Here is a 17,208-nt window from a genome sequence, read left to right as displayed (position 1 = left end):
AGCCTCACTGATGTAACCACAAAAATGGGATTAAGAAATGAGGAGGTGGATTTATTCTTGTTGGGCCAGTCCGTTTGAGTAAAGCAGTCGGGATTCAACTGCCAGCTAAGTAAATTCAAATGATTAACTAAACATACTTCTTCAACTTAGAGTGGAATTTAGTCGACTCCACAAGAGACCAATACCTTAGAGTCAGGTTATAGACCTGCTGGCCATTAGCCACACTGCTAACACATGACCAGGAAGGAACTGCCACTGAATAACACCAAAAATCACCACCATGGTCACATGACTTGCACAGGTGTGTAGCCATTAACTGGCCACAGCCCTCACTGGAACAAGGCATTCACCATCCTCTTAGAGGAAAACAGCAACACACTAATCAGAAGGGTGTGTGTGTCTGTCAAGGGCAACAACCTCCTGCAAAAGGCAATGACAACATCCTGCCAACGGCAATGGGAATTTCCCATCAAGTCTCTGACTCTTCTCAAGCGCTGGTGCCATCGTCCCCAGCTACCCGGCTGTCACTCGCCGTGGTCCCATGGGTGATGAGGGTAGCCGGGGCCTCAGACAAGTCTTGCTGGCTGCCATGCCCCGATTGGCTGTCCATCTGATGGAGGCTACTGTGAGTGGACAGCGGGTGGTCGAGACATGGCATGCTGCCATGGAAACTGCGCACCTCAGCACCTTTGTAAGCCACAGTATCACACCTGGGAGGGGAGGAGGAAGACAGGAGGCGAGAGGAGAGAGCAGAGGGAAGAATGGATATTAGTTCTCTCCAAAACCCTCACCTACATCTAGTTCAAACCTTTTCACAGATGTACAGCCAGATGGACAGACAGATAGATCGGACGGCGTGGATTATCCTGCTGTACCTGTCGTCACGAGAGCGGCGCAGGCTGCCGTGGTAGCTGGCCTTGCTGTGGACACTGCTGGCCTTGCTCCTGGTGGAGGCGGGGTGGCCGTGGTGCGGCCTGACCGGCTCATCGGGGTCGTCCAGGATAGCCAGGTGGGTGGAGGAGGCGTGGGTGGAGGTGCCCTGCAGGAGGAGACAGAGGGTGAGATGGACGTAATAAGAACGGTCGACATTAAAGAGCACCTGGGTGGATGTACTTTTTATTTTTGTGTTTTGTTTTTTACTAGAGTGGGGTTCAGGTTATCACATACAGTCATATCATATATATCACAGTACATAGGAAGTCTGTGCTTAGACCATAATCAACGTTGTTGATAATTGTTGATCAAACTGTACCGTTCCAATGCTCAAAGTATGATACATTTCCTAATAACTGCTAATGAACAGTGTGATATAACATAATCAGAGTTGATATTAGGAGGTAGTCAGATCATCTGATGGGGTCAGTGAATGTCAGTTGTCAGAACTACAACTACAACAACCTTGATTCCACAAGGGGGTTCAGATTAGTGACTTTCTGCTGTACTTCTATCAGTACTACTATTTCCTCTACTATCCCAACTATACCTTCACTTTACTAGTTGCAATAGCAACAGCCTTGATTACCGAAGGGGTTCAGATGAGTGAGGTTCTATTATAGTTTCACCACTACGACAATTACTACTACTACTGCCGCTACTGATACTACTGATACTTGTACTGCTGCTGCTATTATTACTACCATTACCCATACCGCTACTATTACTACTGTACGTTATACATGTTTGCGGTCCTACCTGGGTGGATGTCCCTCTGGACTTCCTAATGATGGGGGTGTGCGGGTCTCGCAGCAGGGACTGGGCAAAGTCTGGCTGCTCCTGCAGCACCTGGCGAGACTCATTCACCCCACTACTGCAGGGGGAAGAGGGTGGGGGAGGGCAGGAGGGATAGGTTCAGGGAGGGGAGACAAGGGGAGGGCGCAGGGGAGAGGGGCGACACGGGGGGAACGGCCGGTGTGTCGAGGAAGGGCAGATAGAGGGTAGGGGTACAAGGGGAAGGCGGAGGGGAGTGGGGAGACACGAGGGGTGCGGCAGGCACAGAAGGGGAGGAGAGCAGGGGAGTGGGGTCGGAGAGAGAGAGAGAGAGGGAGGAGACGGGGAAAGCAGGGAGAGACAGGGAGAGGCGCAGCGTGGACGGTTGGAAGAGATGAGGGAGGGAGGAACGCAAGGAGGAGCGCAAAGAGAGAGGGAAGGTGGACAGGTGAGGGAGACGCAGAGCAGGGGAGAGGAGGAACAGAGGAACAGAGGGAGAGGAGAAAGAGGAGGAGAGGGTTAATGTTCTGTTATTGAGGGTGGGAGGACACAGGTGCAGAAGATAACCTTGTGTCACCATGGAGACAAATACTGTGCGTGTGCACGTCTGTGTAAGCACTGATGTTAGTTTACTGTGGACCCTGATGCTAAATATACTACTTGAACATCTGTCTGAAGCAATGAATTCACATGCAAAAACTGCAATATAAAAAAATAAGTGACACAGAAATGTCGACGCGCATTTGTGTACAAACACATGTACTCACACACGTGATTTATTTATATCCTCAAAAAAGAAAACATGACAAACACAGTACAGATGCAAAGAGGTACTACCAGTTATGTGCTTATTTGACTGGTTGACAATACACTATATAGAACACAGGCATATGCATCAAAGGTTGGTGGATAAATAAATAAACTTGAACTTGATAGCGGCAAAATCACCTCTGTCCATTATTATGAATTAGAATGGATATTATTTGTTTTTACTGTGATGTGTATATACAATTTCTCCTTGGGGATAATTTAAGTTTCATCTTATCTTATAGGTAATATATCCTTAGGCATGAAAGGTACCCTTTTGAGTTACCGTTAAGTTAAGTGGCACTTGGAAGGATAGTCAAGTACTATGCTTTCACCTTATGTCCTTGCAAAATCACGGAAGATAAGGCAACGACAGGACTAAAAGAGATTCAAAAACAAACAAACAAAAAAATATCCAATCTCTGCTTACTCTTTTCGTCTGCGCCCATGCAGGAAGCTGGCCCATTCAAAACAGGTCTTCTTGCTTCCCACCCAGAAGACAGAGGGAATCCCCACCACCAACATCATCACGTATTTAATCAGGAACAAAACCAGGGCTGGACGGCTGGTCTGGTCAACCTAGGGAACACAGAAATATGAAACATTAATATCACAATCACAACATCATGAGGCGGGGCAAATACAGGCTGTGACTGAAGAATCTACCTGACATGACTGAAAAATAGAATAGAATAGAATAGAATAGAATAGAATAGAATAGAATAGAATAGAAGCTTGTATTGTCCATTGATGGAAATTTGCTTTGAGTAGACTAGTGTAGAAGGAAACATGTTGCAATGCACACAGGCTACACATTCACTCAACAACACATGGAGAAATATAAAAAGCCACTTTAAAAAGCCACTTTAAAAATATCAAAAATATCAAGGGGCCTAAGAATGTCCTACACTGTTAGAGACCGGTCTGTTCAGTCTTCCAGTCATTTTGAGAGGGGGGTAACCCTGGGAACCCCAGCTGGTTTAGCAGCTGAATCACAGTTGGGATGCAACTGCTCTTGCCTCAGTTGGTCTTGAACTTCGGTGCAGCGTCTCTCCAGCCAGAGGGCAGGAGTTGAAAGCAGTTGTGGGTGGGATCTCCCAGTTGGTTGAAATTTAAGGAATAGTTCACCCCAAAATGAAAATTCAAGCAGTATCTACTCACTCTCATGTCATTTGAAACTCTATTATTGAAACTCACAGTGAGTTAGCCCCTGTGGATCAATCTCAGCCTTCTCCCAAGCTATTGAAGTAAACAGGGCCATCTTTTTACAGCTCCAAAACAAGCATAACAATCCAACAGTCCATCAAATTTCTCCAAACAGCTCGTGCAGCATAATTGTGTATGTGTGTAAGTGTTTTGAAGCCAAGCAATTACACTGTGGGTCCAAAAGTCCATTATTTACCTCATTATCGGCATTATCTGTTATCTTGTCAGTAAGGAAAATATAGGAGATGTAAATATTGGACTTTTGAACCCACAGTGTAATCATTGCTGTTTGGTGAGATTTGATGGACATTTTACGCTTCTTTTTCTTTTCAGTGCAGTTTTGACTGACACAATGGTGGGGTGAACTATTCTTTTAAGTCTTTATTAAGTGTTTAATGTTTACTTGCTATCAAGTTTTAGTTACATTGGTAGTCAATTCAGTTGAGCAAAGTCTGGTTGCAGTGTTCAATGGATGGCAGTTTATTTGGAATAAGAGTAAATTAGTCAGTCACAGGTTTATAGACATCTAATATTGGTGAGAAGAGTGTAGGGTTCAACTCCTCACTCTTGTGGTTACAAAGACTAAGGGTCCATACGCAATAATGGTTGAAGGCCTAGCTGTGGTGGGTCCCACCATGAAAAAAAAAACCTGGTATGTTTTAATCAGCCTTGGTCCGTCTTGTCTGCGGTGAGATTAAATATCTCAGACTGGGGTCCCAAGATGAAAACAAGAACCCCTGTGCCTACAGTAAAGGACCACAAAACACACACAATGCCCACAGAATTTACAATTATCCAAAAATATGTGCAGTTGTACACTCTTACACACACACACACACACACACACACACACACACACACACCCCTCTAGGGGAAAGATCAAATAACACACAGCAATATTGAAATTCCAGAGCTACAATAGGACAGAAAGGGGGTCTCTTTTCATGAGGACACACACACACTTACACACAGCTACACACGCGCACAAACAAACACATATGCACACATGTAACATAAGCACTTGCACCTGCCTCCACCCTATGTCTCATATAGTTACAGTCAGTCATAAAATAGCTTACACTTTTCTATCATAAAAACAACTGTTACCGCACTCGACCTAGAATAGTCACAAAACATGGAGACACACACACACACACACACATTTGTTTGACTTTGCCTGAAGTTGATCCACTGACTCACATTCATCCCCTAATCCTAACCCAGAACTATCCCTTTTTGAAGTAGATGAAAAGACAGTTTTCACATCTTGTGCTTTACATGTGAAATTGCCGAGAAGCTTTCATCGCCTTTTAATATGTCTGCAGCCTGTGTGAATGGATTTGTGTGTGTGTGTGTGTGTGTGTACATGTCAGAGAGTGCTGGAGTGTGTTTGTGTCTGCATTGTGCGAATTTACTTGGTTATTAATTTAGCGCCTGACTGTATAAGACGCCGCACTCCCACCAGCCCCCAACCTCTCTTCATAACCGCTACAAAGACCTCATAGAATACAGGCAGCAGAGCATGACTGAACAAGCCCAGAGAGAGAGAGAGAGAGAGAGAGAGAGAGAGAGAGAGAGAGAGGGGGAGAGAGAGAGAGAGGGAGGGAGAGAGGGAGAGAGAGAGAGAAGAGGATGGAGGAGGAAGGGGGAGAGCGACTGAAAGAGAGGAGACGGAAAGTATTATGTGAGAACCAGTGGAGAGGGAGTGGAAGAGGGAAAGAGAAAAGGAGACAGGATAAGAGAGAGAGAGAGAGTGACACACAGAGATGAAGTAACTGCTTTTGTACGGAGTTGGATTTGAGAGCGGTATTAGCTGAGGTAATGATGCATACTGCTCTCTGCTCCCTCTCCTCCACAACTACTTGCACTCAACCACATACATGCATAACTGCCAGCTCGATCTCTGTCTCACTCACTCAAACAAGCACACACACTCGGATCGTCTCTCTCACTAATAAAAAGTCCCAAAAAGGGAAGGGGACAGCAGCTCCCAAGAACAGACTGTCACAACCAGTTGATAAAGGCACCATGCTGAAATGTGCTGAGTTATTTTAAATCAATAAAAATAGCACTACTCATTAAAAAACTGGTGTCTAGTACTTCTGTCCCTGTCCTTATTTTGAAGTTCTTTTTATATGGAATTCCTTCACTGGAGAAGCACCTAATTCCCTCATTGGTGGCGCCAGCATGTTTACTAGTCTCACATACAGAGACACACACATCCACACACTCTCAGAAATGTGTGTAGTCTCTCTCTCTCTCTCTCTCAGAAATGTGTCCAGTCTCTCTCTCACAGAAAGACACACACACACACCCACTCCTTTTCTCTTTCAGACACACAAACAATCCAGACGATTTAATGAAGAGAGAAAAGCACCATATCCTCCACAGACGGCCAGTATGACTTCACACCAACTAGCTTTGGCAGTGGAACAATACAAATTGTGTATGTGAGTAAGACAGAGACAGAGAGATAGTGTGTGTGTGTGTGTGTGTGTGTGTGTGTGTGTGTGTGTGTGTGCATTTGTTTACAACATCCATCAGAGAAGACAAATTAGGCAGATGCTGAGAGGCCATCTGTGATGAGCTGCACAACAGGGAAATATAGTTTATGATGTTTGGGAAATTTGGAACACACATGAATCATCTACGTATGCACACTGAAGTTAGAATTGATCACAAACTCTTAATGCAGAAAATTATGAGCATGAGCCTGCTCATCAATTTTGTAAATACAGCAACTGGGTTGCAAAAAAGATTCAGCTAATAGTCACACACACACACAAGCTTTTACGGGCTGGGGATGTGGTTATATCTCCAATTTCTGTGGACCCAGGTTGTGTCCCATACTATGCCACAGGGGCACTTGTATAGGTAGCATCTGTTCACCATCAGCAAGGGAGCCCCAAATCTAAACCTCATTCCCCTAACCCTAACCTCAGTCCTCTGCAAGCCTTCCTCTATCCTAACCCTCACATCTCCATGCCCAACCTTAACCTACACTGAGCATAAGAGGTGTATTTTCTTTTGTGAGGATTGTTAAAACTGTGTGAAATGTTTTACTATAACTAGTGATGATGTTCTCACTCTCTCTCACACACACACTCTCTCTCTTGTCTTTACCTTGTATGGGCAGGGAATGTGATAGTGCCTGCAGTTCTCCTCCACCCAGGTCGTCTCCCATACACCCCGGTAGGTATGCTCGTACAGGTAGCACCCAATCACAGTCAGCAAGGGCACCAGGTAGAGCACCGAGAACACACCGATCCGGATCATGAACTTGACTAGTTTGGTCTGGTTCTCCTTCTCCAGGGGGATCTCCATGCGCACCCGGTTCAGAGCCACGATGCCCACTAACAGGAGAGAGACACCCACCTGAAGAGGGAGAGGGGGAGACAGAGGAGGAGAGAGGATGACAGATTAAAAACTACCAGTTATTTGAATTTTGCTTACAGAGCTGGATCACTGATTGACAGGCAGACAGAGAGCCCACTTGACTGTCAGCCAGCCATTTACTCATCTGTCCATCCATTGATCCAGCCAACAATCCACACACTCATCAGTTCATCCACCCACCCAACCATTGATCCACCCACCCATTAATCCATCCTTCCATCGGACCACCCACTCATCTACCCAGTCATTCTCTCATCTACCCATGGACCCACCCACTCATCCATCTTGTGACTGTACTCACCGCCACGTTGAGGCAGAGCGGAGCCAGAACAAACCACCTCAGGGCGTCGATGTCATACAGCCCTATGAAACACACTCCACTGATCCCATCTCCTTCAATTTTGTTCAGGGCCAACAGAGTGACAGTCAGGGCCCCCGGGAGCCCCCAGGCGCAGGCATGGAAGAGGAGGGCTTTCTTCTCAATGGCCTCGCTGCCCCATTTAGGTACAGCAGCCAGGAACCAAGTGATTGTCAGTATGACCCACCACACACTGCCGGCCATGGTGAAGAAATACAGGACCATGAAGAACAGCGTACAAGCCTGGCAGACAATGGGAGTGAAAGAGAAGTAATAACCTTGGATTTATCAATCACGTGGGAGAAGTAGTCCATCTGTTGGCTCACTAATGGCTTTGTTTACGTCGAGATTTATAGGATTGAAGATTATTTTCACAAGTTTATTGTCTGAGCTTTTCATACAAGGGTTGACAGTATGTGACAGCTAAAAAGGAGTGCATACATGCATTTTGAAGGTGTAAAAGGTTTGTTTACATCTGTAATAAATGTAAATATGGAGTGAAACAGACATGTATTGTCACAGATTAAGAATGCTTCTTTTCCATCTATGTCAAACTCTTCAAGATCATGTGAAAATATAACAAAAATTTTGATGATTAAATTCATTCCAGATCAAATCTTGAAACTTTTTAATTTCTGTGTGGTCTATAAGTGGTCTATAAATGGACTCCCAGTTCATCATAAACCAGACAGGCTTCTTAAAAACCTTCACATCCTTTAAGGTGTGTAACGTTAGTGCTATCATAGATGGAAATGAACTAAAGCCCTCACCTTGTTGTGAGAACCTTGTGTTATGGTCGAAGCCCGGAAATGGGCGGAGCTGACTGCGTTACACGCTACCCTGTCCTCCAATAGGAACCCCAGGAAGAACACCAGCGACACCATGACGTAACACACAGCATAGAAGATGATTGGCCGCTCAGGGTATCGGAACCTAGTGAGAATGAAAAATACAAAAAATGGCAAAAATTAGAAAATGTATCTTCATTTTCAATTTTGAGCATTTTCTACTTTGTTTTTCTTTAGTGTTATGGTAATATTGCCTATTATTATTTACTTTAGCTTTATTTTTGAACAAATTCTAGTATAAATTCTAGTTCTCAATAAGCTGATATGGATGCAAAATAAAACCTCTGAGTTATCAGACAAAGACAACATTCATTCATTCAAACCTGGTAACATCAATAAGGAACGTCAGGAAGGTGAAGAGCGTGGCGGACAGGCAGACGATGGAGACGACTCCGATGAAGTAGCGGGCGAAGGTCAGCTCCTGGCGGCTGAAGAACATGGAGGGGCACGGGGCAGAGCAGTCCCTCCTGCCCATGAACGTGTAGCCCAGCTCAGGGTCGACCTTCAGCTCCCTGGGGCACCAGAAGCCGTAGTCCCTCTGCACAGTCAGGGACGACTGGTCAGTGGGGTCAGAGGCCGTTAGCAGGTCTTCCGGACGAGGATAGGCCTCGTCGCAATCTGGGAACCTGGGAGAGACGATAACTAAGTCAGATCATGTCTATAAATGGCATTTAATCTGCTTGCACAATGTTAATGAGAACATTCAGGGTCAGGCCTGCAGAAGAGAGGGATGAGAAGGAGAGTAAAAGAATGAAAGATAGCTGAACAGACATCAAAAAGAAGGGGGAGGATAGAGATGAGTTAGGAGGCGAAGAAAGGATTGGTTTGACATGTGGAGTTGGCATGAGTCCAAGACAGGCAGCCAGGATAGGAGCAGAGCAGTTTTGGGGTTTATGCAAAACACATGCTACGAGTTCAGGCCTGGACGAATAAATATTCAAAATACATACATATATAAAAACATACTCGTGGAATGCTTGAACTGTTGCTTCTATTATCTCAGACACTTCAACAGCCTCAAAAGTGGAGACATCACTTGCATGATTTTTTTTCATTCAACATGCAATAACCTATTGTGCGTGCACACACACACACACACACACACACACACACACCTGCTGCAATCCATCTCATCTGGCCAGGAAACCCCAAATATCTCCATCAGTTTATGGCAGTCGTCCTTGGCACGCTGGCAGACGGCACGGCACGGCATGGACACCCGGCCGTACTCGGTGCACACCGGGGCGTACAGGGCGCACAGGAACATCCTCAGCTCAGCACTGCACACCAGGTTTACCATGGGATGGAATGGCTGCACAGGGGGGAGGAGGGGGGAGAGAGAGAGAGGAGAGTTATTAATTTATGTTAAACTTTGCCAATAAACCTCTCTGTATTGAACTGAGAGTGAGAAAGACAGGAAATGAGTGAGAGAAGAAGGAAGAAGCAAGGAGATAAGAGGGGAGGGAAGGGAAGGGAATGGAGATGGAGAGAGAGAGAGAGAAACAGGAGAAGAAGGGGAGTAAGCGGGGAGAAAGAGGGGAAGAGAGGAAGGGAAGGGACGGGGAGAAATGGAGGGAAAGTGTGTGGAGAGGAGCGTATTTTTGGAATGCAATATAGTGTATGATACACATACAATGGTCTTAACGGTCTTTTGCAAACATCCACACACACCTTTAATTTCCCATGCTATATTTTAATGTTAGCGGAACCTGCTTGACAAGGTCATTATTAATGCTGTCATGCACCAGGGAAAGAATGTGCATGATGATGTACATGCCCACACACTCACTCAAACACACACTCAACACCAAGTTAACTGCCATCAGTGGCACATAAGCAGAGGCTCATATTTAACCTGAAATAGCCATCAAAGAAAAGAGAGAGAGAGAGAGAGAGAGAGAGAGAGAGAGAGAGAGAGAGAGAGAGAGAGAGAGAGTACACTAAACTCCTCTGCTGCGACTTCTACTCCTCAGTATCCCATCAATATTTAGAAGCTTATGAAATATGTATAGCACCAATCACATTACCCAAAGATCCCTTTGAAGTAGGATACCGCAAAGATAGACCTCTAAAGGTTGAGCCAGAGCCATGTGTCAACATGCTGGACAAACAAACAGCAGCCGGCACCACACACACACCGAAGATTAAATTATATATTCCGCTCTCTGTAGTGGCAGTGTAAAGGTTAGAGAATCAGGCTTGTGACCTAACGGCTGCCGGCTCAAATCCCCAGAACGGTTGGGAAAATGTGGGCGATGGAATTGGATAAGTGGTACTCCCCCCTCCCTGAACAACTACTGCGATATCTTTGGTGATAAGCGGTCTTTGGTGTGATGTTTCTTCAATGCACTTTCCAGAGACCACTTGTCAATCAAACAGTGTGGCCAGCACTGTGATGTCTTTTTGAGTTTCTGTAGGTACCAGTCTATTCTTTGTCTGTTTAGCTCTGGTGGCTATCGCTGCTCATGCTAACTACCCAGGTCTTCTTCTATTTATTCCAAACAAAGCACTGTTGCTGCTGCGACTTCCTGTGCACCACAGGATTTTTCCCAGAAAAGACCTACCTGACAGCGGGTGTTTAAAACAGAAAATGGAAAAGCAACAGGGTATAGGTTGAATCACTGTTGTGCTACATCAATTGACAATAGAGAATAGCAAGACATTTATTTATATGAAAATGTTGCAGATCATTACTTAAAACCCCAAGTGCTGCAGTGGCTCAGTGTCCATCAATAGAAAACTAGTTCTGTGCAGCTCACAGGTGTAAATATGACTGTAAAGCAAGGTGTTGCTAAAAATGCCTATGTGTGCTCAGTCAACCTTACCTGAGTAAAAAATTGACTTAAAAATGCACTTTAGTGGATTGCACGTGGCATTGCCTTTTAATGTCTGTGTTTAGTTGTGCAGAGTGCATGTGTAAGTGACCAATCAGATCATTTTGATAGCTACTGGTGACCACGTTCATTCATGTCTTTGCATTGTCTACAACAGTGGTTCTCAAATTTTTTAACCAAGTACCACCTCTGATCAAAGCAAAATGTCCAAGTACCACCTCACCTACAAGCCAACATCTCAAAGCACAAATATGACAAGTAGTATGAGCGCATAAGTACGGAGCCCGGGAGTGGCCATTTGGAGAGAAAAAAAGTTATATCAAGTCCACAATTTAACGTGCGCACGTTTTACTTCATTTGTGCGCACAAGATACAATTCGTTCCCTCAATTTCATTAAACTGTGTATTTTAGGAAAAAATGCAACTTAAAAGATACCTTTTAGGTATTGCAGATATGCCTAGTAAGGATTTGGTATGTTAATATCCATTGTCTGTTTACACTGAATAGGCATAACCCCCAAATATTGCAACATATTTCGCCACTTAACCTTCAGGCCATGTAAACACAATCAGGTGGCTGCAACACACCCAGGACAGCGGCACATTTAAACATAATCACCAATATGTGCACTGACTCTTTATAAGCTCGTGAAGAGCACAAGTATTATATATCGAGAGCACCATATCACTATTTCGAGGGCACGTTTTGGCAATTCGTGCACACGTAAAGAGGAAATTGAGGAAACGAATTGTATCTCGTGTGCACGAATAAACCAAAACGAGGACTCATTTTAACCAGATCGAGGGAACGAATTGTATCACGTGCGAACGAAAAAAGAAAGCTTGGAAAAGAGAGCTCGAATTGCATATCGTGCGCACATTACAGTAAATCGTGGCCACGACATAAATTATTTTTCTCCCGATGGCCACTCCCAGGCTCTGTACATAAGTCATTCGGGCAGGCAGAGCCAGTGCAAGTATGTGGGCTGCGCGGGCAGAAACCTTGGTCAATTTTATAAAAAATGTAAAATATGAAAAAATTTTAAGCCTTTTTAAAATTTGGATTATGCTGGTAAAGCACAAATTAAGAGTTCATAAACATTGTAATGGTTTCAGATGGTTTTTCCAAATTCTCAGTGTTCCATGTACTACTGGTGGTACACGTACCACAGTTTGAGAACCACTGGTCTACAAGACCAAGGAGCAATTATTTTTCTTGGGAGGGGCAATACCCATGAGTCCATGGTGTGCGGCCCTACACACACCTGTTTAAGATCATGTTTCATAGCGTTTATGTTGTATTAAATAGTGTAAAGTGAAGAGAGAAAAGAAAGATGGAAGAGACAGAGGATGACATAAAACCATAAATTGGACTTGCCACAGGCCGCCGAACCATCCAGACATCCATACACAAACCGCTGTCATGTCTAAAACTCAGAGGTCTTAACCAGACATCGGCTCGCTTGGGAAAAACTTTTTCGATCACCTTGTATCCATGTATCTAAGTCAAAGAAAAATCTCTAGAAATGGATCTGAGGCTGCTGTGATAGAGGAGGGTTCAGAGGAAGTACAATATCCAATCAGATTTTCAATGATCACATGAGGATTTCAATAACTCCATACACTGGACAAAATTGACTACTTTATAGACAGACCCACATATGACTGAAGCTTTCCACAAGATGGGTAGTAGTCAGAGCATGAAAAGAACTGCTGCATGCATAATGTGAGAATGACTGAGGACTCATACAGGCCTGTTGGGGAGAGAGATGAGAGATGAAGAGGGGGAGGGAGAGGAGGGGAGATGAGAGAGTGAGTGAGAGAAATGAAGAGGGGGAGATGCAAAGGGAGGAGAATGGGAGAAAGTGAGCAAGAGACAGCAAGCAAGTCAGACGGAGAGAGAGAGTTGTCCTTTTGAGTGGATTCTTACACTTCATTTGTTCCCTACAGGACACCGATGACAGAACTGTAGGTTGAAGCTCTCTCTCCTTCACTTTCTCTCTCTCCTTCACTTTCTCTCTCTACTTTGACATCCACTCTGGTTTTGGGGGTGTGCATGTCTAGGCCAATAACTGTGTGTTTAGACATGTGAGAGCATAAGGAGAGATGTTTTTTTGGCCAGCCTCAGGGCGTCTCCTAGCTTTCAGAGAGGCTTGGGTGCTAATGTTATTAGCAGGGTGGGTATCAGGGGGCTGTAGTGAGTCAATGACTGTGTCCGAATTCGATTCTACCCACTGAGCAATTTTACGTTGATTAGACGTTTAAAACATGTCTAAATGGCCCATAGCCATCTAGGCTAAATTAAGTTTAAATGGGGTTGAAAAGTGAAAGTTTATTAGATGTCTATACATAGACAAAATTATCCTAGGCTATATGAGAGCTACGCATAGACGCAATGTTGAAATTACTTCTTGTGCTCTGATAATTATCTTGTAGGCTAGTCTACAGGACTGGTGCATATTTTTGGTATTTACAGATGTTTATTCATTGTAATAATGTATTTACTGCTTGGTCTAAAATAGGTCTATACATAGCCGTAATGATCCTGGGCGATGAGAGCTAAAGCATAGACGCGACATTGAAATCACATCTTTTGCTCAGTGGGTAGTTCCCCAGGTACCAAGTGACTCTCTAGTCAACAACCTCCAGGAGCAAGGGGGGCTTTTTGAATGCATTCACAAACCCTTTACAAGGAAAAGAATTAAGGAAAATAATAATGTTACAGATTTTTTATTTTTTTAGCTGGTTATAAAACATGATGGTAGACTGCCTAAGAGTTTAATAGCAAGTCAAACAGTAGCAGAAGTGAACATTCAGAAGTACAAGGGACAACAAAGAGCTAAAGAAATCATGGGTTTGTAGTGTAAGTCAGCAGAAACTTAAAGCATAATCCTGGTTGACATCTCTATAAAGAAATAAAAAAAAATATGAAAAGAAGCCTATTGTCCAGGCTAAGGAGGCTATATTGTATAATCAAAGCATACTGTTCAAGGTAACATCCTGAATTGTTTTGTTTTTTTTACTTGTGGGTTGCCACTCAAAGTGAGTTGCAGCCCTGTTTCTGGGTTTCTAGCTGATAAGAATGCTAGTATGTTTTAATGAACATGGGAAACCCAGGAGAGCAGTTGGGATACCGGATTGAAAAAGGTTTAAGAACCTGAGTCTTGATTGAACAAGTTACATCACTAAAGTAGGTAAATTGTTCAGGTTCACACCCAACGATGAAAGTGGTAACAACTTGCTGCACACCGCAATCATGCATTTTAATGATGTGCTTATAGTAACACATGTTGTGTGCTATTAACACTATGTGCATTGTGCTAAAAAGTCAAACATGTTTTCCCAAACTATACTCATTGATGTGTGGCACATATCTATTCAGCTATTCAACAGTGTATATAATTTGTCTGCACTAAGTGAGCCAAGCTGAGTGACACATTTTGAGGCAGCTTTTTCACATGAGGTAACAGAGAAATGAGAGAACCGTAGCGTGACGACGATGAATGGAGACAAGAGCAGTGAAATAAAACACTTAGCTTGACTGCCCACCACACTGCACTGTGTGTGAGGTATGCATGAAACAAAAAACACTGCACTTAGCTTGATCGCCCACTACACAAGCTGTGTGTCTATGTACTGTATGTGTGCATGTGTGCAAATGCCCATTCATCAGTGAATGTGTGCGTGTGTGTGTGTGTGTGTGTGTGGAATCTGGCCTTCTGAGTGTGTTTTGATCGTTCTCAATTGGTGAGTTCTAGATCTTCACATTGTAGAAATGTCCCACCAGTAAATGGGTGCAGCGGTGCATGAGCTCTCTGACATAGTTTTGAGTCTTGCACACAAACACACATAAGCGCATGCACACGAGCGCGTGCGCACACACACACACACACACACACACACACACACACACACACACACACACACACACACACACACACACACACACACACAATTCAACCATGTTCATTCTTACAGTCACATATGTTCAATAATTCACATTTTTCATCCTGCTTTTTTTATGTGTGTACATGCAAGCTTGACTGCATAAGAGAAGAGAGCGAGAAACCACATGAGCTTTGGTTGTGGGCCAAATCTCTCAGCTGAGTAAGCAGGCAATGTAAACATTAAGTACAATATATGTAGGCTGAATGGCGAATGAATGAGAAAGCACTTAAAGCAGGATGTACCACTGTATAATAACCTAACCCTTCCATGAAATAGGCATAATGGGCCTCACAGCCGAGAGGAGCTGCCAACCTGCCATAATAATTTAATTAATATTTATTCCAGTGGAAAATCTTAGTGCCATATGTTCTAAATGATCTTACACAGGTCGTTCCATCACACCAAGAATATTGTAAATCTACTGCATTTGGCTACTTTATAAAATGACCCAATCTCTGTCTTTCTCTCTGTCCAGCTCTCTGGTATTTCTACTTCATCGGTTTAGAGTGAAGAAGGATATGAAATACTGCAATGAGATCCAATTAAGCTGTGTCCTCTATTTGAACTACAACACTGCAAATACATAATAATACATGGTACAGCTCTTAGCCACTGAGCACTAGTTTTTGTTGTAATATGCAGTGAAGAAAGAGAGAAAAATGGTAAACGTGGCTCCAACAGCATCACATCACCTAGTATTCCAACCCATGTGATCATAGTTATGTCACGTTGGTCCTGTATACTGTGCACACAGACTAAGCTACCAGGACACAGATGGGGAAAGTGCATGAATAACACCTTCCCCTCCCTCAGCAAGACACTTACTGTAGCCTCTATCTCTGTTGCAGTGGAGCTGCTCAGTGGCCACCAGTAGCAGACTGTGTTTGTACTGGGCAGCTCCCAGGTGGGAGTGTGTGGAACTGTGTGAATATGAAACAAGGCGTTGCTTCAAAAGAGCAGTGTGCTCAGTCAATACTGGGATGCATACATTATATATATATATATATAATATATAGGAGGTGGAGTCACATACACACACTCTCCCTCCACAACACTACCCCATCTACAATACAGTCTGGGTGAGCTGCACTCACTCACAAGGATTATCGAACCGATTAACACCATATTTGGACATTCCGACAATTGGGATCAATAGGGATCATCTGAGACTGTGAGGGTTTTTTCTTTGTTTTCAGTGCATATTAATACATGTTGCATTAATGTGCATATTAATAACAATTGATTCAACCCCAACATATTGATTTGTTGGGGTTCCCACGATATTAAAGGTCCTGTTGTAAATGACGCATCAGAAGTCGGCAGGATAAGCATGAGCACAACTGAGAGACAAAAACATCTGTCAAATCCGTTGTCGTGTGTGATGCAAAGTGTTTTCAAAATCAGTCAGGATTTTAAGTCTTCCAGTGTGTCCCCAGCCTTAACACCAACCGATAGCAGGCATCCCTCTGTAGCGCCATCTCTCTCTCCATCTCACACACACACACATACTCTCCTAGTAGCGGCCTGAGGCCACACTTAACTGAGCGGTGGTTGCTTTCTGCATGAGTGTGTCCCACTGCCCAGCAGAAAGGACCTTTTCCGCGTGTCTCCTGATACCAGCTCCTACAGCGAGTATGTGTGTGTGACTCGTCTTCCGTTTTATGTGTCCCCATTCACCCCATTTCTCCTGGGCGCATTGGTGTGCATGCATGGGTGTGTGTGTGTGTGTGTGTGTGGTGTGTGTGCGCAACTAAAGGCATGTGTGCAGATATCTGTGTGCAATTATTCTGACAGTCAGGGTAATTGCCCCCCATCTCCCACTACAAAGAGAATATTGATATTAAGTGCCCTAACTGTGCCACCCAGCGAGAGAGGAGGGGGGTGGCAATCGCTTCTCCATAGAGGACAACTAGACTGAATTGTCTGGCACTTTGTAGTCAGTTGGTCACGGCAGAGCGGGGAAAGGAAAGTGGAAAAGCCTGGGAACCTGGCCTGAGGGCAAACACAGACTCCTCTTCTATTAAGAGATGGAAGGAGGAGGAAAAAGGAGTGAGGGATGGAGAGAGGGGGATAAGGAGAGCCAGAGGAAATGTAGTGCACCAGC

General features: G+C 44.1%; 1 protein-coding gene across 1 annotated transcript in view; it reads right to left on the bottom strand.

Annotated features, from left to right (window-relative positions):
- Positions 1-487: 487 nt before the first annotated feature.
- Positions 488-17,208, bottom strand: part of LOC139638223 (frizzled-3-like) — a 33,700-nt gene continuing 16,979 nt past the window's right edge. Inside the window, exons 2-10 of the mRNA XM_071512285.1 lie at positions 9,438-9,634; positions 8,646-8,948; positions 8,245-8,407; positions 7,418-7,717; positions 6,844-7,095; positions 2,945-3,093; positions 1,693-1,804; positions 876-1,039; positions 488-710 (exon numbers count right to left, since the gene is read on the bottom strand). Coding sequence (XP_071368386.1) covers positions 488-710; positions 876-1,039; positions 1,693-1,804; positions 2,945-3,093; positions 6,844-7,095; positions 7,418-7,717; positions 8,245-8,407; positions 8,646-8,948; positions 9,438-9,634 — 1,863 coding nt within the window. The remainder of the gene's footprint in view (positions 711-875; positions 1,040-1,692; positions 1,805-2,944; positions 3,094-6,843; positions 7,096-7,417; positions 7,718-8,244; positions 8,408-8,645; positions 8,949-9,437; positions 9,635-17,208) is intronic.

The sequence above is a fragment of the Centroberyx affinis genome, unplaced genomic scaffold, assembly GCF_046629955.1.
Source record: "Centroberyx affinis isolate AG114_WGS23_722 - 3 ecotype Tasmania unplaced genomic scaffold, CSIRO-AGI_Caff_v1 ptg006213l_1, whole genome shotgun sequence".
NCBI lineage: Eukaryota > Metazoa > Chordata > Actinopteri > Beryciformes > Berycidae > Centroberyx > Centroberyx affinis.
This window is presented reverse-complemented; position numbering and strand designations above follow the sequence as displayed.